The following is a 24,811-nucleotide window of genomic DNA, read 5'->3' as shown; positions in this document are numbered from 1 at the left end:
TGATGTAATAGAAGAACAACAAGAACTTGCCAGAATAATTTAAAATCCTATGAAGAATTTGCGGTGAAGAATGCTTGCTAGACATCTGTCTAACACTCCCATCAGTCATGCCAATGGATATCGATACTCTGCTGAAACCAGTAACGGCCCATGCTGTGTGTTGACCCCAGCGGATACCAATCCTGATGACAGCATTCATTGAGATGCCACAGACGCCAATTGCTACTGCTGAGGTACGAGAGGAAATAACAGCCACGCAGGTAACATCAGAAACAAACTTTGCTGATGCTTCCAACGCTGAAGGCGATGGTTCACAGCTATGTGCAGTTAATCTTCTAAACAAGGTATTCCAAATTTCACATACTACGGTAAATGACTTTTTGTCTACAGAAATAGAAGATTTCATGTTTTCTTCAAGCCCAAACGCTGACTTTTGATTCATTACACAGTGTACCGAGAAACTGAATTTGGCCTTCATCTTTTCAAAACAGAGACTAACTTTCGAACTTTTTTCTATGATTATTTTTTTTTCTCCAAATTTCTATTTTTCATTTTTGGCACAGTAATCTGCTTATATTTGAACTATTCATAGAGAACAGAATTCTTTGAACACTTCCAGAGACAATATGTCACCTTGACAACAACACATTGATTTATGTAACCTGACATGAAATGGTTTCGGCATTTTTCTTCTGTATTTACGAGCCATTTCATCGTGTATATATATATTTATGATTCGTTCATTTGGCATTCAATGTAAATGTATGCTTAGAATTAAACATTGCTTTAATATGTACAGCACTATTGCATTTTATGCATAGCAACAGTTCTAAATGCATTTTTCGAAACATGTTTTAGCCATGTTTTTAGCAAATCATGTGTAACTATATATTAGATATGTTTAGCATTTAGTAATGTTGTTCATATGAAACTGGAGTGGGTGTTGTGTGTCGATTTAGATAACCCTATATATAGTGGAGAAGCATGGCTCAATGGTTAGAGCGGTACAAAAGGGGGTGGCGATGGACGGAGCATCCAAACCAATCAAACACTCACACCCAGTCAAAAGATCTGGGCCTGATCCATCACCGTTCTTTAGCCCACTTTGCCACCCCAGTTCAGACATGGCTATATGCAAATCAGTTTGACCCTGTGCCTCATGGGAACAGTCCAGCCCGAACTGCCAAGCCATGCCTTCCCTGGACCGGAAACAAGTTTCCGAGGACCGGTTTCTGGCATTACAGCAGTCTTCAGCCCGGCTTGCTTTAATCCAGTGGCAAAGTGAGCAAGGGACTCACGTCTGAGCATACCCTGCCACATTTATGGCGGCCAAAGCGGTACAAAAGGGGGTGGCGATGGACGGAGCATCCGAACCAATCAAACACTCACACCCAGTCAAAAGATCTGGGCCTGATCCATCACCGTTCTTTAGCCCACTCTGCCACCCCAGTTCAGACATGGCTATATGCAACGCTGATGGATTAAACCCAGATCTTTTGACTGGGTGCGAGTGTTTGTTTGGTTCAGATGCTCTGTCCATCACCACCCCCCTTTTGTACCTCAATGGTTAGAGCGGCAGACCCTGATTAAGAGGTCTGGCCCTGGACCAGGGTTCAATTCCCGACTCGGCGGCTCTTGGACTCAATTTCCCCGGACCTGATAATTCTCGCCTCTGTGCCTAGTCTAATCATGGGTCCCACTCTGTGACTCTGGGCAATAGCTTGCTTAATCTCCACAACGGCCCAGGCAGTGCTGCGGATGCCAGGCTTCACCTTGGGGGTGCCCAGGAGTGGACATTTCACAGAAAAGCCAGGATGGGTTCCACAGCAGTATGAATACAGCGCTACAAGACCTCTGGGTAGAAGTGCGTTATATTAAAACAAACACACACATATATGTTTCTCGATTTATGCCCTTATTTAGGCATAGAAATGAAACCACTATTTAGGCAACAGCCATGCAAACCAAATACAGGCGTGGTCACCTACATCCGTCCATCCACATCACAATGACTGCTTGGAAAACCAGACCCGTAATCCTTTAGGACTTCCCCTGCTTGGATTATTGATTTCTCCAAGAACTCATTTATTATGCATGAACTTCTATTCCTTAGAGGTTCATTCATGACGTTCCTCTGCCCGACTTTTACATCAATACTGACATTCCTAAACTCCTTCAAGGTATAAATATAACTTCACTTACCATGGCAAACCACGGCTTGGCTAAACCACTCAATAGGGCTTGCAACTGCAAGTTTGGGAGGAATTTGAGTCCTCGCCTGACGCACTGACCAGACGCTGTCATCCTCCTCGCAGAGAATCCAGCTCCAGCGTTTCTGACTCCCTTCGCTGGGTGTTAGAGATCGAGACCCAGAAAGAGATTCCAACCTCTCTCATTCTAAGTTTTGTAGCAAACTAGAACCTAGAGGGACTTCTGGCAAATACTAACTATAGCTAAACTAGACTATAGAAAAACAGCACCTACTTCTTACCTCGTATTACACTTTGGTTAGGTACACTGGGGTAGAACTATTAAGAAGCACCAGAAGAGTATACACATTTTGGCATATGTTATTTATGTATGAATATATGTCATAGCTACAAACCATGCTATTGCAGTATTATTTTATGTTACTGCTAATGCTGTACGTATTATACTTTGCATTCTGTCTTACGATTGTAGCAGTTCATATCCCTTGCACGAGAAGTAAGACTGTTCAATAAAACCTTTTATTGAAACACCTGTCTACCTATTTCTGTGTAACTCTGTAGAAACCAAGCATGCACGATTGACTGAGTGAAACTGTTATCTATTGTTTCCAGGATTCTGAGAACTGATCCTATTTTATGGGAAACAAAGTTGTCATGTTTATGTGGTTGTCAGATACTAATCCCTTCTTGTTCATTTGAGAAGTTTATAGTGGTTCCTGATGATCGCTGTGAGCAGGGCCAAGTAGATGTTGAAGAGAGTGGGGCTCAGGGAGGTGCCTTGAGGCACTCTGTATCTGATTTCTGGGGGTTTAGGGTGGAACTGTGGTAGTGGGTTCAGCCGGTGGGGAAGAAGCAGATCCATTTAAGGGCTTTGTCTCAGATGCCGGCTTCATGGTGTTTTGTGCAATAGGAGGCGGTATCAAAGATGACCGAGTGGTGCAGGAGAATGGGGACGGCAGTTTTGCTTTTGTTGAGGAGGGTCCAGACGTCATCTGTATTGGGAGAGGTCCAGGATGTGGTTTGCTTTGATGAACTCAGAAAGTTGAGTGTTGATAGCCTTCTTAATGACCTTGGCTGGGAAGGTGAGCAGAGAAATGGGTCTGAAGCTATTGAGGTCTGGCATGTCAGTGGAAGGTTTCTTCAGCTGGGGTTGATCTCTGCATGCATAGAGCAGTTGTTGCAGGAGAGTTCAGGGGCAATGGAGGTGCCGGCTCTGTTGAAGATGTGGTATAGACAGGGGTCCATGAGTTCTCCAGTGTGGATGCTCTTCATGATCTATCTTGAGGGTGTTGTCAGCAGTGCGGGGGTCCAGCTGAGCAGAGTCGATGTTGTTGGTTGCAGTGGTTGCAGCTGGGGAGAGAAGGTATTGGGTATCCAAGTTATCGAAGCTGTCATAGAGCGCCTTAATCTTGCAGTGGAAGAAGGTGCCAAGGTTGTTGCACAGGTCTTGGGAGAGTGGGATGTGTACTGCTTCTGTGCTGAGTGTGGCAAATTCTTTAATCACTGTAAGACGTCTTTGCTATTGAGTGCATTAGCATTGCTCATTTATTGTAGGGCCTTTTCTTTGTTGTTCTAATGAGGTGGTGTTCAGTGACAGTAGTTTTGAAGGCTGAGTGGTCTTTCGGGGTCTTGTTGCTCCTTTGAGTCTTCTGGAGTCGTCTACAGGTGCATCTGGACTCATGAAGGGCAGGAGAGAACCAGCTGGCTTTCTTGGAGTGTCGCTTACCTGGGACTTTCTTGAGAGGAGCCTGTGTGTTGGCGCAGTTGGAGATCCATCAGTGGATGTTGCGTACTAAGGTATTGGTGCCCATCCATGTGGGTGCTGCAGTTTTTGCTGAGGGAGGTGGTGAGCTGTTCTTCGGTGACCAATTTCTGCTAAGGTGGCGGTGGGCATGGTAGTGTATGGTAGGTTTGATGAAGAAGAAGTGGAAGCAGCAGTGGTCAGGCCAAAGGTGCTTGGAGGTGTGGTTGAAGGTGATGTTGTCACTGACGGAGAAGATGGTGTCGAGCGCGTGTCCTGATGAGTGGGTTGGGGAGGTGATCAGTTGTTTGAGTCCAAAGTATGGATGCTATAAATAAAAGTGTTTATTATGACAGAAATAACCTGTTTTTTACTACATCTAAAACAACTATATAGGATATCATTAAAAACTGTAAGAATACATTGTGAGCAATGAAAACAAAATAACCATTTCTATCATGGTTCAAAAGTAATCTCAACACCCTAAAACCTACTTTCTTGTGCTGTACTAAGAGACCAATGTGCAATCCAGAGTTTCTGAGTGAGAAGCAATGCACGGCATACATTGTTGACAGCAAAAGCTGTCATTTTCAGCAGAGGCGTGAAGGTAGTTTTGCCTGAGAAGGGCACACACACTCTGCGGTAGCTCCTTTCCTCACGGACTTGGCTTAATCAGTACAGAACAAGATGTTGCATCTTCGAAGTGTGCCAGCAGTTGATATGACCATTTCCTGGCAAAATCTCCGGCAATAATCTGGCAGAAGGAACTCTCAATTAATTGGCCAAATGGCATTTCTTATTTAGTAAATCTAATCAGAGATTGGAGTTTCTAACATTAGAGAACAGCACTTCAGACTACATTATACATGGACTCTGGGCCTCACTTACGAGATCCTAGTGATCCTTTTGCACTGGTGACGCAATGTGATGCAGCATAATTACAATGCCACGAAAAGCCATTTTACGCAGCTTTTCATGGCCTTGTCAATATGTGCCCCTTTCAGGGAGAACAGTGCATGAAAGGTTTAAACCTTGGGTGTTTCTGTGGGTGTTCCTACGCCACCCTAAATAGGGGAGCAACGTCAAAATCATTGGCTGTTGCAGAGCAATGCTTACCACAACACCCATTGCACTAAAAGTGGCATTCATGTGGCAATAGATGCTTGTAAATATACCCCATTGTTTTGTTCAATACTCTCCTATGCACACAATGCATCATAGCCACGCTGCTGACTACCCTGCTTTGAGTGAACTCAAAATGATTGCACCAGATTAACTTGGATGATCATTAAGATTAAAACTGCTGTAAATAAAAAGATTAGCCCCTTAACTTTGGTGAACAAACATTTCTCTACGAGTATATTATTCTTTAATTTTTGAGTGGAGTCAAATATAGGGATAAAATCGAGCATTGAATCTTTTGGAATGTTTATTTTTGTGATCCAAGAAAGTATGCAGTTTCACTTTAACAGACATGATTTAAATATTACAGTACATAGGATACAGATAATTGACACTTGCACACTTGTATTCATATTAGAAATATTGACTTAATCCCTCTCTGGGAATAGCCCATACTACAAGCCACCCAGTATTAATAATTAGTTTAAACTAGCGGTACCCGGCCACGCATTGCTGTGGCTCAGTCTGGTTAAATGGAAGAGAAAGCAAAGAGTAACCGCACGTTTCTAATATGTTTAATTTCACAATGCTTGTGGCTATACAATATTTTTTTGTGACTATTGTCTGTATGCGTCACTTGTAGTTGTTGCGCAGCAAGCAAATCGATAGGGTCTGTTAGGCCTTTCGATTAAAAACACGCTCATATTGTACACCCACGTATTCGAATCCAGCGTTGTGTATATATAAACACGCGCTAATGTTGTAAAGTGAACCAACTCCTCCCCCCTCCCTCCACCCACTTCCCGGTCTTCCATCGTGACACCAAATGTCCATCCTAATATATGTAGACTATTGTCCCTATGCGTCCTTACTTAATGTTGCAAAGTGAACCAACTCCTCCCCCCTCCCTCCACCCACTTCCCGGTCTGCCATCCTGACACCAACTGTCCCTCCTAATATATGTAGACTATTGTCTCTATGCGTCCCTTGTATTTGTTGCGCAGCAAACAAATCAATAGGGTCTTTATGGCCTTTTGAATAAAAACACGTGTGTATTAGACACGCGCGTATTCGAATCCAACGTTGTGTATATATAAACAGGTGCTAATGTTGCAAAGTGAACCAACTCCTCCCCCCTCCCTCCACCCACTTCCCAGTCTGCCATCCTGACACCATCTGCCCATCCTAATATATGTAGACTATTGTCTCCATGCGTTCTTTCTTAATGTTGCAAAGTGAACCAACTCCTCCCCCCTTCCTCCACCCACTTCCCGGTCTGCCATCCTGACACCAACTGTCCATCCTAATATATGTAGACTATTGTCTATATGCGACCATTGTAGTTGTTGCGCAGCAACCAAATCGATAGGGTCTGTTCGGCCTTTGGATTAAAAACACGCGCATATTGGACACGCTATTCGCGTAATCGAATCCAACGATGTGTTTATATAAACACGCGCTTAATCAAATCCAACATTGTGTCAAAATGTCATAGCAATCGGTGAATAACTTTTGGAGATTTAAGATTTTGAACAAATGAACATTGACATTTTTATGTGTCTGTTCGGGCTTTCGATTAAAAACACGCGAGTATTCGACACGCGCATATTCAAATTCAACGTTGTGTATATAAAAACACGCATGCATTCAAATCCAACGTTGTGTCAAAATTTCAATCCAATCGGTGAAGAACTTTCGGAGATTTACGCTTTTGAACAAACAAACATTTATATTTATATATAGAAGAAGATAGTGAAAATACAGTTAAGCTTCATTTCTTGCACTTGTGGTCATGTAACTAGAATGTTTTGGGGTCTAATCTCAGTCACAGAAGGTGCTAGGAGAAGGTAGGTTGCCTCATTGTGGGGACTCAGTCTGTGGAGGTCTTGAGTTTAAATTCTGGCAAGAGAAACTCAGGCTTACATTTGCTACCATAAGGCACACGTTTATAACACTTAGAAAAGGAAGGATGGCAGTATGTGTTGCTGTGATCAATATTGTCCTAATTTACCTGTTTTACCCACGCGTGGTTTTGAAATGTATTCCTTTTAACTTAAACGGATCTCACTGCAGTCAGAATTGTCTGTGTGTAGAAAATGTGTCTTACTGGACATACGTTGTTAAATGTACTGCCTTTAGATATCCTGAGCGGTGTGGTGCAGCGGCCAGGGTAGCTGACTTCGGAGCACAGGGTGCGCTTTACAAATAAGGATTTACATTTTTACTGCCTCCTTCTGGAGTAATGCTTACTACTAGCCCTTACTACTACTAGAGGTTCAACAGGGGCACTTGGTCATTTAAGTAAAACAGAGGTAAATAGCTGCACCCTCATAGAAAGAGAATGCACCCCCCATAGAAACGGACTACACCCCCCATTGACATGGACTGCACCCCATAGAAACGGACTGCACCCCCATAGAAACAGACTGCACCCCCATGGAATCTGATTGCACCCCCCATTGACATGGACTGCACCTCATAGAAACAGACTGCACCCCCCATAGAAACGGACTACACCCCCCATTGACATGGACTGCACCCCATAGAAACGGACTGCACCCCCATAGAAACAGACTGCACCCCCATGGAATCTGACTGCACCCCCCATTGACATGGACTGCACCCTATAGAAACAGACAGCACCCCCATAGAAATGGATGCACCCCCCATAGGAACGGTTTGCCTCTGAACCCAAAATCACCTTTGTAGCCCTGATCACAGAACTGACCCCTCATGATTGGCACATTTAATTGGCCTCGGGTTCATGAGGGCTTCGAAACTCAATCCATCTGATAAATTCTAGTCCCAAAGCTTGATAATGTGCCACAAGTTTGGTTCACCATCAGTAAAGCAGCATAACAGGTCGGATAAGGCAGGTCCTAACTGTAGCTCCTCGAAGTATGCGTCAAGGGGTCCAGTATACACTGATCCCCTTGATGCTGTAAGACAAAATATTCTGAACAATATCAACAACTGACATGAATTTTGTATCGAAAATATTGTGGAAGAGAGTATCACCCAAACTACAGTGAGAATATATATGGTATTTTTAATAAATATCGATTTTAAAGTGATTTATTTCAAATAGTAAGTTATTCAAAATATTACAATCTGAAATAAATAGCTATAATCAGTTATATAATATATGTACTGTCCCCTGCCACTATATTGTTAATGACATATTCTAGGTGTCTCAGTGCCTTCCCATGATACCCAGATGTTTTTTTTTTGCTGGGGTCTTCGGGGGATCCCAGGGCCTCAGCAGCCTTGCCACCCCACCACCAGGACCCATCACAGGAGCTGGTAGGAGCCAAAAATGTTTTTCATTATATACATATTGGGGAGAATAGTGTGTGTCATCCCTCCCGAGCCTTTACAAGCCCCAGGGACGCCATACGTGGGTGATCCAGTCTATTTAAAGAGGAGGTGAGTGAGCGGCCCCCTCCTGAGTCTTTATGGGCCCTGGAGACCCCATCCCCGGGACCTAGGTGGGTGCCCAGTTGTCCTCCCAAGAAACCTACAAGACACTATGTTGGGGCCGAAGGAAGATTCCCAGGGCACCTGCAACCCCAGTTGCTTCCCACATAGACCCATCCTGGGTACAGTGGGAGCTGGAATTGTTCTCACCCAGCAGTAACAAGTATTTTCTCTCTCCCTCTCGGTTTTCCTGCCCACAAGAGTGCAAGCAGAAACACAAATGGGAGCTTCCATCCACCGGAGAAACAGTGTCTCGGGGTAGACTCCGATGGACACAAGAAGTGAGCTGGCCTTGGGGTTGGGTCACCAGTGCTCCATTCCCTTTTATAAAAATATTGGCTTCAGGAAGGAGGCTGGGGAAGGTGGCCGCGAGCCCCCTCTGCTTTTGATATCTGCATTGGCAATGGAGGATGGGGTTCCCAGGGCCTTGAGAGGTTTGGGGAGGGGAGCCCTGCTCCCCTTAAAAGTTATGTGTTGGGCCTTGGAGAGGCTCAGGCAAACCCTCCCCTCATCTGAAAATTCAGCCCAACTGATGGGGTCTCTGGGGTTTTATGAGTCTTGCAGAAGGGAGCTGTTCACCCCTCCCCATTTGTTTTACAAGGTGGGCCCCAGGGAATGGGGTCTCCTGGCCTGAAATTGGCTGGAGGAAGCGAGCCCCACACTCGCTGTTTTCCCCAATCATATATATATTGGCCCCCATGCCATGGCTCATCCCAGGGGTCAAATTATTTGACAAAAAGAATTGCAGCCACCTTTAGTTTTTTTTATTTTAATTTTGCCACCCTCCAGAAGAGCGAGGGGCAGGGTATTTTCAGATCATGGGTCTACACCCAGAGTCCTGTAATGGCTGCTGCAACAATTTTGTTCATGTTTCGTCCAGCCAATCAAAGCCCTTACAGCCACTGGACCATCACTCCCACAAGGTCAAGGCAGCCCAAGGTGAACAAAAGCTTGATAGGCCAATCAGAATGCTTTATTTTTGTTTAATCCCCTCAAGCTCAATTGCCCAGATATACAAATATTTTTGCATCTTATTATCTCAAATAGTACTGAACTGAAAACCATATAACAAAAAGCAAACTTTAGTGCTGTTTGAAAACAATCTCAATCACATGGGGATTGTGGTATATAAATAAATAATACCGGATCTAGGTTTGACTAGGCATAGCAATAACAGATAGCTCAATAAATAAGAGTCAAGATTCGAGGTAGTAGGAGTTTGCAGGTTTATTACAGCATAAAGGACAGGAACAGGGCAACCTGCATAGGAATAGGATGGCAGGGCCCGGCAGCTGCCGGGGCTGGATCTGGGATGAGCGCGCTCTGGAGAAAGGACTGGCGTAACATTTAATAACAATACACAGGCATATATATAGTAAAACAGTTGCATTACAGTACATATGACAGGCGGAGCAGTGGGTGGAGCAGTAGGCATGACGCGTAGCAGTCGCGAAAGATAAGGGTGAAAGTGGGAGTAACAGGGCGTATACATAGACATGTGATGCAAACGTAACAGAATATGTCATGAATGGGGCGGAAACATGGAGGGGGCTACCTAAGGAGCCGGGACCTCTGACCTAATGGTGCGCGCAAACTGGCAATGACGTGTTACTAGGAGAAACTGGGGGCTACGAACTCTGTGCTAGGAGCAGAGACTGGAGTCTGGAGAGTCAGGGCGACATGTACCTAAACAGTATCTAGTATCTGATGTTTAGAGAACATGTTGATAGAATCCAAAAGTTATCGGGGTAAAGGCTAACAGACTCTAAGACTGGAGCATACATTATTCTACATGTAGTGCGTGATGAAGAATATTAAATGACCATAAATACAGTATTTCTCTTACATGGAGACGTAAAGGCTAGACAATGACGGAAACTATTGATGCGGTTCAGTAGCTTAGGAATGCAGAGAAGGAGGGCTGGACTGATAACTAGAATCATAACATACTCTTGGCAGACTCAGAGGCAGAGCCAGGCTGAACCGGGCACTGTGAGGCAGGAAGTAAGTGAAAGGTCAGGGATACAGGTGGGGGCTGTATCGCTCCTCAGCGAGGGCTTCAGGAGACAGGAGCTGAATCTGGTGTCCGGGCCCTTTTGAGGCCTAGAAACGGGGACTTTACAATGGAATAACGTGCACACTGAGAAACGTGGCAACGTAGCTTTACATAGGCCTGATATTCGTAGTATTCACGAGAACTGGAAATAGACATACTAGAGATGGACACAACTGTAATTGCGTCATTAATCGAACATGGGGAATACATATGCATATTAATCATGCACAGATAACATATGATGTAGGACGCGTAGGGACACAGAACATGGCAAAATTTACTTTTCCACATTCCCTCCTTGTCACTACGTTTCCATCAGGAAACATCAATATTCATGATACCATCTATCATTTCATACAGTATCATTTGCTCGTCTCGAATTTTCTTGGAACGGGATTTAGAACGGGGCTTGGGACTAGGAATACAAGAGGTAGCACAAATGCCGCAAATCGCAGGGCCACATTGTATACAGAGGCAGCAACTGAATATGATCGCTACTGCAATACCTAGAAAGGACAATACCTTCCATCCCCAGGCGGAAATTATATTCCAGAACCAACCAGACCATGTCCAGGTGCCTGGATCTTGGTGTAATAGATGGGCAATTTTATGGAGTCTGGTTATAGCTGAATAAACAGACGGCGCGTTATTTGGAATGAAAATGCAGCAACTAGATCCGATGACTCTACATGCCCCGCCCCTATCGGCCAGTATGACGTCAAGGACGAGACGATTTTGCAAAACGACAAATCTCATAGCAGATTGCTCTTCGGTTAAGTTACCTAGGGCAGAGGAAGTCTCATTTACTACAGCTTCAAGGGTTCTTGTTAACCTACGGATTAGCTTACTGTTCTGGATAGGGCCTATAAAGAAGAAGAAACCTCTATTGAAATCTGTATACTGTTCTAGAGCAGTTTCAGTATAATCGACAATCGGGGACTCAATCTCCCTTCTATGTCTAATGTGTACTAGATGTGTGTTTCTGTGATAATCAGATGGGGCTAGGAAAACTGGTGGCAGTAGGAAGGCAATGTAACAGGTTCCCTCCCAATCGAGGGGCAGACGAACATATGCGGTTTGACCACAAATAAAATAAGAATGACGTGAGGCTTTGAAAATAGATTTCCCACTGTCACTATACTTGACAATAGTAGTACAATCACTATGTCCTACATGTACGGAACCATTATTTCGGACACATAATTCACCTTTGACTGGTAGTACTGAAATAGCAGGTAAGTCTGGAGTAGAATCAGACTGAACATTCAGGACCATGAAATTCGAAGAATAATTTCCTAAATTATAAACTTCATTCTCTAAATCTAACCCTGTTCTGTGGGGAAGACCTTGCTTGTCTGGGAAACATGTACTGTTCAGAAGAGACATATCTGTTGAGGATGACGTTAACGTGGACCATGCTCCACACGAACCATTATGTGAAAATGGATAAGGAAAGAGTGGCAGAACTCCCTTCGGTGTCTGGAAAGGGGGGAGTCGACCACACACCCAACAATTAGTGGCATTGCTGGTCTGGTGTGAATAATGTAACATGCGGATAAAAGAATTGTTACGCATAGCGAGGCGGTAAGAGAGTTCATGAGGAGGTAGATCACTAAACGTGTGCTCTACTGTAACATTAGAAGACTTATTTACATGAGAAACTGGAAAATACAAGTAAAATGCATAACTGGTGCAGGAAATCATAATGCTGAGAAATAATATGAAACTTAGAAAAACGATACATCGGATTGAGTTTTGACTAACACTCTCACTATGGGGGTCTATTTTATACATATCAGAAACCGGTCTAACCGTTTCACCTAGGGGAGGACTTAGACAATCAAACTGGCTGACTTATTTTACTAGACCTTAGCTTTTTCTTATACTCCTGTTGCGGAGTTGTCTCTAACAGGGAGGGTTCAGTAACAGTGTCTTTTGCGGGACAGTCCTTAAGAATAGTACTTTGGCAGTCCTTTAAATCCTCGGAAATTTTCTTTGAAACTGGTTTCAATCCATAAAACTTTTTGATATGCGAAAGATGCACCCAGCCTTTGCGTCCCTCCAACTTCACGGCTGTGCGGGTGGCCAGGAGGACCTGTCGGGGCTCCTTCCAGCGAGGCTCCAGCGGACTTGAACGGTCAAAATTTCGCACTAGGACCATGGATCCGGGAACGATTTCATGCGGTGCCACCTCGGTATTGTCTGGAAATGCGGCGGCAACCTGTGAACGACAAGAGTTGAGGGCAGACATCAAGGAAGCTAGGTAATCTGTCAGCATATTACTTGAAACATCGGTAATACTTCGGGGTCTAGGAGTACCCCACATGTTAGGGGGGCGGCCGAAAACGACCTCATACGGGGACAGACCTGTTCTGGAATGTGCGACCATGCGCATGTAAAACAGAGCAACTGGCAGAGCTATTAGCCAGTCCACACCTTTCTCTTGACATACTTTTGCAATGCGGATTTTCAGGGTCTGATTATGTCTCTCTACGAGACCGGCTGCTTCAGGATGGCGTACACAATGGAACTTCCACTGGTACCCTAACAAAAGGGACACGTGTTTCATCAACTCAGATGAGAATGGCTGGCCGTTATCAGAATATACGACTCTAGGGAGTCCATAACGGGGGAAGAACTCACGAACCAACTGCTTGGCAGTAGTCGTGGCTGTGTAATCTGGGACTGGATATGCTTCTGTCCACCTGGACAAAGCGCATACAACTACAAGGACATACTTGAAACCTCGACATCGCTCCATCTGAATATAATCCATCTGGAGGACTTCAAAAGGGTGGTCAGGGGGCTGGAATCCACCTTGTTCCACCGGGACACTTTTACCTGGATTAAACTGGCAACATATCATACAGGTACGGACTTTCTGCTTGGCTGCAGCTCGTAAATGCTTGTTGAACCAAATGTTCTGGATACTGTCTAACATAGCTTTCTCTCCTAGATGTGCTGGACTATGTGCGGTATTAATAATGACTTGAACCATAGAGTCGGGGAGAAACCATGTGGCTCTACCCTTCGTTAACCATCCCTGATCTGTCTGGACCCCTCCTTGTTCGGACCATTTCTTGATTTCATCGGGGGTAGCATGCAACTGGATGTCTATGACATCTTGAGTAGGGTCTTTAACTGTCATACATGTAGTCAGATCTGGAGTGTGTGTCGGTGTCTTATTAACTGGAATGTCTGGAGTCTGAGCTGTAAGCTTAGCTGTGCGATCTGCTAGATCATTACCCTGGGAAATAGTGTCAGTAACTTTCGTATGTGCTTTGCACTTCATGATAGCAATGGATGTCGGTAAATGTATTGCATCTAACAGAGCTTGAATGAGGAGACCATGCTGAATCTTGGTTCCATGAGAAGTCATGAAACCTCTCTCCTGCCAGAGCACTCCAAAGTCGTGTACGACTCCAAATGCGTAGCGTGAATCTGTGTAAACATTAACTTTCAGGTTCTTGGCGTGTATGCAGGCTTGTGTCAGAGCAACTAGCTCTGCTGCTTGAGCAGACAGGGTGTCAATACGGTGTGTCTCTATAACTTCAGTGTCAGTAGTCACTGCATACGCGGCTACTAGTTCTCCTGTACTTGTTCTCATACATGAACCATCCACATAAAGTGTCAGGTCGGGATCTGGTAATGGAATATCTGTCAGATCTTGTCTTGGCTTTGTCATGATGTTAACTACTTCCACACAGTCGTGTGTGGCAGGATTCAAAGTAACTGATGGTAACAATGTAGCAGGGTTTAGGACGTTGCAGCGTCTGATTTCTATGTGTGGCTGAAACAGTGTCAATTCATAACCTGTTAAACGTGCAATTGTCAAGTGCTGAGTTTGTGTTCGGTTTAAAAGAACTTCCACGGAGTGTGGAACTTGTACTGTCAGGGAGTGTCCTAAGACTATGGAATCACTTTGTCTGATAGCTAGTGCTGTGGCTGCAACTGACTTGAGGCACGCAGGCAGAGCCTGGGCTACAGGATCTAATGTGCTCGAAAAATAAGCACAGGGCTTGTATTGTCCTGCTTGATCTTGTGTGAGGACAGATAATGCTGTACCTTCGCGTTCAGTGACGAAAAGTGTAAAAGGCTTACTGTAGTTTGGTGTAGCTAGAACTGGAGCTTGGCATAGGGCTTTCTTTAATTCATTAAAACTAAATGTATGTTCAGATGTCCAAGGGAGGACAGTCGATACGGCTGCCTCCTGTGTCGTTAACTGTATCAGTGGCTTGGCTAGAAATGCATACTGAGGAATCCATTGTCTGCAATAAGAAGTAAGGCCGATAAAAGCACGTACCTCCTTCTGGGTCTTGGGCTGAGGAAGACTCGCTATTAACTGGATACGGTCTGGTGTCAACTGCCTACCCCTCTTGGACAGTAAGTGTCCTAAGTAGACCACTTGCTGGACACAGAATTGAAGCTTAGAAGGGGACACCTTATGCCCCATCTCGGCTAGGAAATACAATACTGTAAGTGAGGCTCGCTCGCAAGCACGTTCAGAACGGGCTGTGATCAGTAGATCATCGACATACTGGAGCAGGGCAGTGTCAGTTGGCATGTGAATATTGTCTAGTTGTCTCTTAAGTGCTTGACTGTAAATACTTGGACTTTCTGTGAAACCTTGAGGAGCTCGTGTGAACATATAGCTCCTTCCACTTAAACAAAATCCGAAAAGAAACTGGCTGTCTGGATGAATGGGGACACTGAAAAACGCGTTCTTGAGGTCTATGACTGTAAAAAATGAAGCTTCGGAATCAATGGCTGTCAATAGGGAAGAGATATCTGGGACAACTGGGTACTGGGGAATAATACATTTATTAAGTTCTCGAAGGTCAATCACTAATCGATATACTGGAGGTGCATTTGGATCAGTACGTTTCATGACAGGAATGATCGGAGAATTACATACATTGGAGTCAGTTTCTACCACTACTCCTTGAGTCATGAGCTCGTCAATAATTTTGGATAAGGCTGCTACAGCCTCAGGTGGCAATCTGTACTGTCTGATTCGTGGTAACACTACACCTGGCTTGAGAGTCACACGATGGGGTGTGATTTGCATGTAACCAACATCAGTTGGACCTTGCGCCCATAGATGCTGCGGAACATTAGACAATCTTGGATCAAAATCTCGTAATACATAGTGACCCTTGAAGTCACGTAGGAACAATCATATTCCCTCTGGGGAACAGCATATAACTGCACCTAACTCTTTCAGTGTTTTAATGCCTAATAGATTTTCTGGACATGACTTAGTAAGTAACAGATCAGTAGTGCGGGACAATGGACCTACTTCTAGAGTAACTGGCTTTGATATTTCATTTACAATAGGTTTTCCTGAAAATCCAAGGGAAACATTTCTAGAGCCTGAGAGCGGAGCCCCTGGAACTTCGGCGTGACTTATAGTGGTCCTACTTGCCCCTGTATCAATCAGAAACTTTCTGTCTTTCCCTAGTACTTGACTGTGAACATAGGGACCTTCTTGATCTACAGGTATCTCGATGAGAGGCAAGCCTACCTCCCTCTCTAGGCTGTTTCATGAATATGGTTGATACTCTGGATACTCTGACTGAGCATACTGGTACATCTGCTGTGTAACATGCTGTGTTGCAGCAATAGGCTGCGGTACAGTAACTGTCTGTTGTGTATTCTGTGGCTGAGAAGTCTGTGAAACTTGTTCTTGTCTAGGCGGACGTGGTCTTTCTTTAGTCTTACCGGTAGCTATGTTGTGTTTCAGAACTGCACACTCGTTTATAAAATGACCTGGCTGTTTACAATAATTGCAGTTCCCTTTAACGGGAGCTGCAGGATGACTGGCTTGATTCGGACCCCTCTTCTGACTGTCTTGAGGAACAGATTGTGCAACTAGCACTTTCATTTTCGTATCTTTCATACGCTTTCTCTCGTGTTCTTGCTCTTCTCTGATTCTATTCTGGTGATATTGAAGCATCTGTAACATCTGGGACGGGGTATTAGCTTGCCAGGTACTTTCGATTTTCAAAACTCGATTCTTAACTTGTGGACTTGAATTCTCGACTAGTTTAGTTACAAAAAGATGAGGGTATGACTCGCTACTTGTCTTGAGGCCACTGTTTATAATAAAACATTTTTCAAATCTAGAGTAAAAATCACTAGTGTCTTCGTCTGGTTTCTGTTTACAGGCTGAGATTGCATCCCAGTCTTCCTTTTTAGTTGCTAATAGTCTGGGCAAAACTTGTATTAACAGTTCAGGTAATTCTTTACATTTATCTCCAAGACCGGTACCTGGTACTCGTGCCTTGTCTTCAGCTTCTAGGACTGCCCAATCGATCTTTTTCTCTCCCACCTCCCATTCTTTTTCCTTGAGTTTCTCATATACCCCTGCGGGCAACAGGACCTTTAACATTTTAATAATATCTGGATACGTGTATTCTCCCATACGGAGCATGTCTTTTAATTCTCGGTGGAACCCTGCTGGATCTTTATCATGACAGGGAATTAACTTTTTCATCTCTAAGAGTTCCATCTTTGTAATCGGGGTGTAAACAAACACTCGTTGCATTTCACCACCCTCTGTCTTAACTGGATGCACTTCTCGTAACGGATTTTGTCTGTCTATGTAAAAGGGTTTACTTTCTGGGGGTGAGACATGAACAAAATGCGGGTTCAAAAACATACTATATTTGTGGCGCTGTTCTAGAATGACACTAATTAAATCGGTACCTAAACCTTTCCATCTATACTGGAGTAACTCGTTCAGGACATCGTGTAACGGACCTGGATCAGAATGTTGACCCTCATACAATGTAATGAGGTGCTGGATCATATACATATCCGCCAGTCGTTGCTCGGCTGGGGGCATTTTCAGAAACATTTGTGCCACTATTCCGTCTGGAAAAGTGGTAGAATCAGTAATCCATCGGACTGCTGATCGGACTAGTTCTTGTTCATGCATAGTACTTAACTCGCTATAACCGATTCGTGATTTCAGAATGTGATCGGTAGCTTGAAATACTTGTTCTAGAGAACCTTGTTCTAGTGCCGGGTGATGGAAAGTTGACTTGTGTTCTAGGCGTAAATGGCGATCTGGAAATCTAGATTTTCCTACATACGCTATTCTAGTGGGATTCTCGTCCTCTACCTCTTCCGTAGAGTCATTTTCTTTCTCGCTTACTTGTGCTGCTTTACGTTGTTCATGTAACCTTATTATTTCCTTACGAATTTTCTTGTACATACTCTCTATACTACTGATAGTCTTGTGCTTACCCTCGGCTATATTATCACTCCACTTTGTCAGGACTTTCATTTCGGCTCGATCTTTGGTCGGATAATCTTGTTCTCGTATTAAACAATTAATCAGAAACTTTAATAGCATGAGCTGGACTTCAACTTTTCTTTGGCACATGACGTCACTAATACTTTCTGGATCATTCCCTGTACGGATGAAACGATATATTCTGTCTAGATCTTCTTTCATATTCGGTAAAGTGACCAAGTACTCGGACACCTGCCTAACACGCACGGAAAATATGACCATACTATCCTCGCCTGGAACTGGATCATAACAGCATTCAGTAAGAGCTCGCCTGATTTCTGCAATGGACTGATATTTAGGCGTACGCTGTAACGCACGTTCATGTAACTCGACTGCTCCTAGACGTCTATTTGGCGGCGGGGTCTGAGGAGGACCTCCTCCTGCGGCCCCTAAACTGGAACCCTCGACTGATGCTCTTCGTACTAGCGCGGCGGGAAATTGAAATGCGGGCTGAACTTGTATGGCGGGCTGAACCTGGGGGACCGTAGCAGGTACTCCGGTGTCTGGAGGAGCGGGAAGTGCCTGATTTACAGGGACTGGCGGAGCGGGATTTGCATATTCCGGGACTGTGTCGTCCAAATAGGACGAAATGAATATATCAGCTGCGGTCGGTTTGTGACGTAGCTTGATCGGAACTAAGGGTGGCGGAAAATTACTGGATGCCTCCGGGGTCGCTTTTGGCAAGCCCTCGGCAAGAAGAGGATACATACCCTTAATGAGGGCGTTCCTCTGTCTGTCTGACTGTTCGGTTTTAACTCGTTCACCTATCTCGATTAATTATTTTTCTTGGGCTCGCTCTACGGATTCTCTACTTAATTCTGACTTTCTGATTTCCTTTTCGGTTCTTTTATGGGATTCTTTGCGCCATAACTCGATGGCATCTTTCTGTGACTGTCTGGCTTTCTTTTTCCATAATGCTTCTTCTACTCTCATGATGCACTCGGCATCCCATGTACCTGATACGGGCCATCTATACTTTTCTTCCAAACCTTTGGTATACTCTACCCATAAATCTAGATACAATATGGCGCTTATGCCATGCTTCTGATACATAAAATGACCTGGACTGTCCCTAGGCGGGACAGGAACTGCTGCTTCTAGCAGACCTTTTCTAGTTTTTAACTGACGTAATTTCGAAAATAAGGGCATGACTGAACTGTAAATGAGACACAATACGTAATTACACAATAAACAAGATAATTACTTCACACTCATACCACGACATTAAAGTACATGAAGAACATTTAAAATAACAGTTCGAACAGAATACTACCTGGAATACGGAACACAGAATACATGAATTTTCTCGAGAACAGAACTGACTAGAACAGAAACTAGATGCACTGCTGAAACAGTACGAAACTCACCGGTCTCATAAAGAGACACGTCAGGACCCGCATCCACCGAAGTGGACACTTCGTTTTGTGGGTCTGTGTACCACCAACCCACGGACCAGAGTCAATTAGATTGACCCTGTCTAGATACTACCCCAGCAACGGTACTCACCGGGCAGCAAGAACGGAAAGCCTCGGACTGGACTGGACTGCTTCGACGCCGGACGGACGAACTTCGGACTTCAGTTACGGGTGGGCCTCCGGATACCTCGGACCTTGGACTCTCGGCTTGGGCTCTGGTCGGGACTCGCCGCGTTCCTCCACCGCCTCGTCTGGATGCTGGACCGCCACCTCCGTCTCCTCCGTGGGCCTGAGGGATACTTGAAGCAGAAATATCTGCACGTGCACGGTATGGTTCCGTCACGGCTGCAGAGGGTCAGGGGGCCGGCGTGGCTTCACCGGCGTGTGGGGAAAGGGCAAGTCCCTGTTCGGGCGCCATTATGTGGTATATAAATAAATAATACCGGATCTAGGTTTGACTAGGCATAGCAATAACAGATAGCTCAATAAATAAGAGTCAAGATTCGAGGTAGTAGGAGTTTGCAGGTTTATTACAGCATAAAGGACAGGAACAGGGCAACCTGCATAGGAATAGGATGGCAGGGCCCGGCAGCTGCCGGGGCTGGATCTGGGATGAGCGCGCTCTGGAGAAAGGACTGGCGTAACATTTAATAACAATACACAGGCATATATATAGTAAAACAGTTGCATTACAGTACATATGACAGGCGGAGCAGTGGGTGGAGCAGTAGGCATGACGCGTAGCAGTCGCGAAAGATAAGGGTGAAAGTGGGAGTAACAGGGCGTATACATAGACATGTGATGCAAACGTAACAGAATATGTCATGAATGGGGCGGAAACATGGAGGGGGCTACCTAAGGAGCCGGGACCTCTGACCTAATGGTGCGCGCAAACTGGCAATGACGTGTTACTAGGAGAAACTGGGGGCTACGAACTCTGTGCTAGGAGCAGAGACTGGAGTCTGGAGAGTCAGGGCGACATGTACCTAAACAGTATCTAGTATCTGATGTTTAGAGAACATGTTGATAGAATCCAAAAGTTATCGGGGTAAAGGCTAACAGACTCTAAGACTGGAGCATACATTATTCTACATGTAGTGCGTGATGAAGAATATTAAATGACCATAAATACAGTATTTCTCTTACATGGAGACGTAAAGGCTAGACAATGACGGAAACTATTGATGCGGTTCAGTAGCTTAGGAATGCAGAGAAGGAGGGCTGGACTGATAACTAGAATCATAACATACTCTTGGCAGACTCAGAGGCAGAGCCAGGCTGAACCGGGCACTGTGAGGCAGGAAGTAAGTGAAAGGTCAGGGATACAGGTGGGGGCTGTATCGCTCCTCAGCGAGGGCTTCAGGAGACAGGAGCTGAATCTGGTGTCCGGGCCCTTTTGAGGCCTAGAAACGGGGACTTTACAATGGAATAACGTGCACACTGAGAAACGTGGCAACGTAGCTTTACATAGGCCTGATATTCGTAGTATTCACGAGAACTGGAAATAGACATACTAGAGATGGACACAACTGTAATTGCGTCATTAATCGAACATGGGGAATACATATACATATTAATCATGCACAGATAACATATGATGTAGGACGCGTAGGGACACAGAACATGGCAAAATTTACTTTTCCACAGGATTTTGCATTTTTTTCTCAGCCACCACTTGACAGATAACCTCATACATTTTCAGGAAAAAGCTAACCAAAAAACTTCTGTTAAGATTTGTTAAAAACGGTGGCAACATTATTAGCAAAAAATGGAAAAGCAGATCTAAGTAAGACTTTTAGACATAGAGTACTGCATAAATAATGTGGCAAATAAAGCAAGGAACTCTGGGACGTTCTCATGTTTGGACAGCAGCTCCTACATAGTTCCTATGTAGAGCACCCTACAACACCAGAGACACTCTCAACCTGGTCACCTCAAATCTCTGTGTTTTTGACAAACGTTTTAGGCATATAGTTAACACAGTGCTATCCAGGCTGAGCTAGAAAATGACAAAGTATTTTGTCATTTTTGAAGCAAGGTTTTTAAGCATACGATTAGGTAGTGTCATTCATGCCAAGCTGAAACATGATGAAAGCCTTTTACCACTCCAGGAACACTATTACAGATTTGGATAGGTAAAATAAAAACATTTTGCCTGGCTAGTTCATTAGTGGGATTCCCCTTCATTAGGGCTTCTAATATTCCCCTGTAAACCATAATTTGTCCGTCAGATCAGCAGCATACTACGTAACGTCCACTAGACCCAACCTTCTTCACCAGATTACACCTTGCGGAAGAGACAATACCTCCTTCACTAGACTTCCTCCACCGCTCATCATCCAAACATCACTACCTGCCCTTAACGTGCTCACATATGACCTACAAGTTCCCACCTACTTCAAAACACCATGGCTCATCACTACGTCACATTTCATGGGATTGACCACAATTTCTATCTCTTCTAGGCGATTTTATGTCCAGCAGCAAATGGCACATATTTCAGTAGATTGCACCTCCTCTGTTGGAATAACCCATTCTCCTCTACTATACCTCCATCCGAAGATGTTTTCTATTAGAGAACACATATCATGTTTTCACTAAGCCTCATCTCCTGTACTCTAATCTTGTGCCACACTACACCTCTCAGAGAAGTCTTCCTACTTGACATCAGCTACAGCATAAACATCCACATCCTTAAATAACTTACAATCCTCTACAAACATCCTCAGGTAAATCAAAATATCACCACTAGGCCACACCTTTGCACACTGGATTAAGCAACCATTGGGGGCATGTGGCCTGCTAAGACACAATGCATAGCATAGCATAGCATAACATAACATAACCTTCAAGAGCTTTTCCTGAAAATGACTACATAATTACTCCATTAGACCATACATCTTTCACACAGCTATTCTATTAGATTCCACATCAATGCAGCTCAGCCACTGCAATTCACCTCCTCCACTAGCCCACCCCACTCCTTTTAGCCTCATTACCTATTAATTGTGTTGCTCAAATATGAATTTACCTTGAAAAGACAAAGAGAAGAGGGGTTTGGCAAAACAGGAACAGTTTAATTAAACACTTAGGCTGGGAGCACAGTTAGAGTAGGGTCTGAGCATTGTCACAAAGTACAGTTGAATTGAGCACCATCGTATACATTTCTTGGAGCATCAAGAATCAATATCGGGTGATTTTGACAACAGAGATTCGATTTGGTTTTCATGCACACATGTATCAATATCTACCTCGACATCCACCTTTTCAGTTTTAGCAATTGCAGATCACATCTGCATCATTGCACCTCAAGCCCCTCACTAATCATCTTCTCTTCTACTCAAACAGGCTTTCATCAGTCCATCCCCTGGATTAGGCCTCCGCCAATATACCTCATTTATTTTACTAGACGACAACGCTCCACCAAAATCACATTTTTTACTCGCTAACATTTACTCTAGTTAAACATTACTCACCTCCAGAAATACAATGCCATCCATTGACTACTTGTCATCAACTCTGCAAAGCAATGCAAATTAGACCACACCTCATCCACTAGAACATTCCTCCATTGTCTAAAACTTTCCAATAGTGCTCAACATCTTCACAAGCCCATGTTTCTTCCATAATTGTTCTAAGAATGAATTCTTCTCATTTTAATTGTAAAGGGTATCACTGTTATCAGTGTGGTTAGTTAGCTGGTCAATGTTGGTAAATTCAACGTCAGTATTATTTCAGGTGTCTCAAGATTAACATCACCAACTAAGATACATATTTCTTTCCAGATTCTGCACATTGCTGGCCTTGTTCTGAAGACCACTGGCCCAACGCAGGACGGACTGAATGTGAATTAACAACTCTGCAGTTCCTCTCCCTTGAAGAGCCTTTGGGGATCATCTTTTCATCCTTGACAATCCTCCTCTTCCTAATCACCCTTTTTGTTCTCTGTGTCTTCAGGAGATTCCAAGATACACCAATTGTCAAAGCAAACCACAGAGGTCTCAGTTATGTGCTTCTCATCGCCCTCATGCTCTGCTTCCTCTCTCCCTTCACCTTCATTGGCCATCCCATGAGGGCCACCTGCATGATCCGCCAAAACTCATTTGGAATTATCTTTTCCATCAGCATTTCCACCATTCTGGCCAAGACAATCACAGTGATTATAGCGTTCAATGCTCGCGATCCCACCAGCCGTTCTTCAAGGTGGCTTGGGACCAGAATGCCCAGTGGAGTGGTCCTTCTGTGTTCATTTGCTCCAGTCCTGATTTGCACAGTCTGGCTGCTCCTTGGTCCTCCGTTCCCTGTAAAGATTCAGATACGAGACACCACCATCCTCCAGTGTGACGAGGGCTCCGTTCTCTTCTTCTATCTGATGTTGGGATATCTGGGCTTGTTGGCAACTGTCACCTTTGTGGTTGCATTTTACGCCCGTAATTTGCCTCAGAGTTTCAACGAGGCCAAGTTCCTCACCTTCAGTATGCTTGTGTTTCTGGCCGTCTGGGTCTCATTTATTCCAGCGTATCTCAGCACCAATGGAAAGTATTTGGTGGCCGTGGAGATCTTCGCCATCTTGTCTTCAGGTGCAGGACTCCTGGGGTGTATCTTCATTCCCAAGTGTTATATTATCCTTTGGAGGCCGGATATGAACACCAAGCAATACTTGGTGCAAAGGACCAGCTGCAGCAAGAATAAATAAAGTGAGATGTGCTTATATCTCATAAAATATAGTAAATGCAAATGTGAAGTCTTGCTTCTTATAGCAGAGCTGCTCTTCATGGCATATCTGCATCACAGCTGAGATGAAAATATGTGACCGCTGTCTCTTCTTCAGAATCACTACTTCTACTAGTGCTTTAATCAAAAAAAATTCTTCATTGGAAATACAAGGACATTGAAATATGTTTGTAGTTTTCTAAGTAAAATCTAAATATAAAATCATTGATTTCATATTGGTTAATAAAGCATTTCTTCAACACATTTCTTGTCCCTTGAGCTATGAATGGGTAACCAAAATGAACATGCACAAGCACAGCTAGGGCCCGATGTACCACCATTGTAAATTGCGACTCGTAATTTACGCTCGATTGCACGTCGCAAATTGTGAGTCACAATTGCAATGTACATCAGTGTCTGAGACACATCAATATTCATGAGGCACTCACAATTTGTGACCACAATGACTGAACCTCCCAGGGATGCTGGCTTGCTGGGCTCAGCAGACCTCCATGTCTGGGACTTCTTTTAAATAAAGACGTTTATTTAAAATGATTCCCGTTTTCATTGCATTTCTTAAAGCTGGGTTTTCCTGGAACCACTGCCTGCCTCTAAAAAATATGATCCCCTGCATTTGCAAAGGGGAAGGGGTGGCCTGGTGACCCCTTCCCATTTGCGATTGCGTTATCACCCTCTTGAAGAGGGCAGTAAATTGCAGAAGCAAAACATTCATACTTAGGGTTGCAAGTAGCAATTAGGAAGGGACGCCCTTGGAAT

General features: G+C 44.2%; 1 protein-coding gene across 1 annotated transcript in view; it reads left to right on the top strand.

Annotated features, from left to right (window-relative positions):
* Positions 1-24,017, top strand: part of LOC144752000 (extracellular calcium-sensing receptor-like) — a 65,876-nt gene extending 41,859 nt beyond the window's left edge. Inside the window, exon 5 of the mRNA XM_078639958.1 lies at positions 23,107-24,017. Within this exon, the coding sequence (XP_078496084.1) occupies positions 23,107-24,017 (911 nt within the window). The remainder of the gene's footprint in view (positions 1-23,106) is intronic.
* The last annotated feature ends 794 nt before the right edge of the window (positions 24,018-24,811 follow it).

Source organism: Lissotriton helveticus, chromosome 4_2, assembly GCF_964261635.1.
Source record: "Lissotriton helveticus chromosome 4_2, aLisHel1.1, whole genome shotgun sequence".
Classification (NCBI taxonomy): Eukaryota; Metazoa; Chordata; class Amphibia; order Caudata; family Salamandridae; genus Lissotriton; species Lissotriton helveticus.
This window is presented reverse-complemented; position numbering and strand designations above follow the sequence as displayed.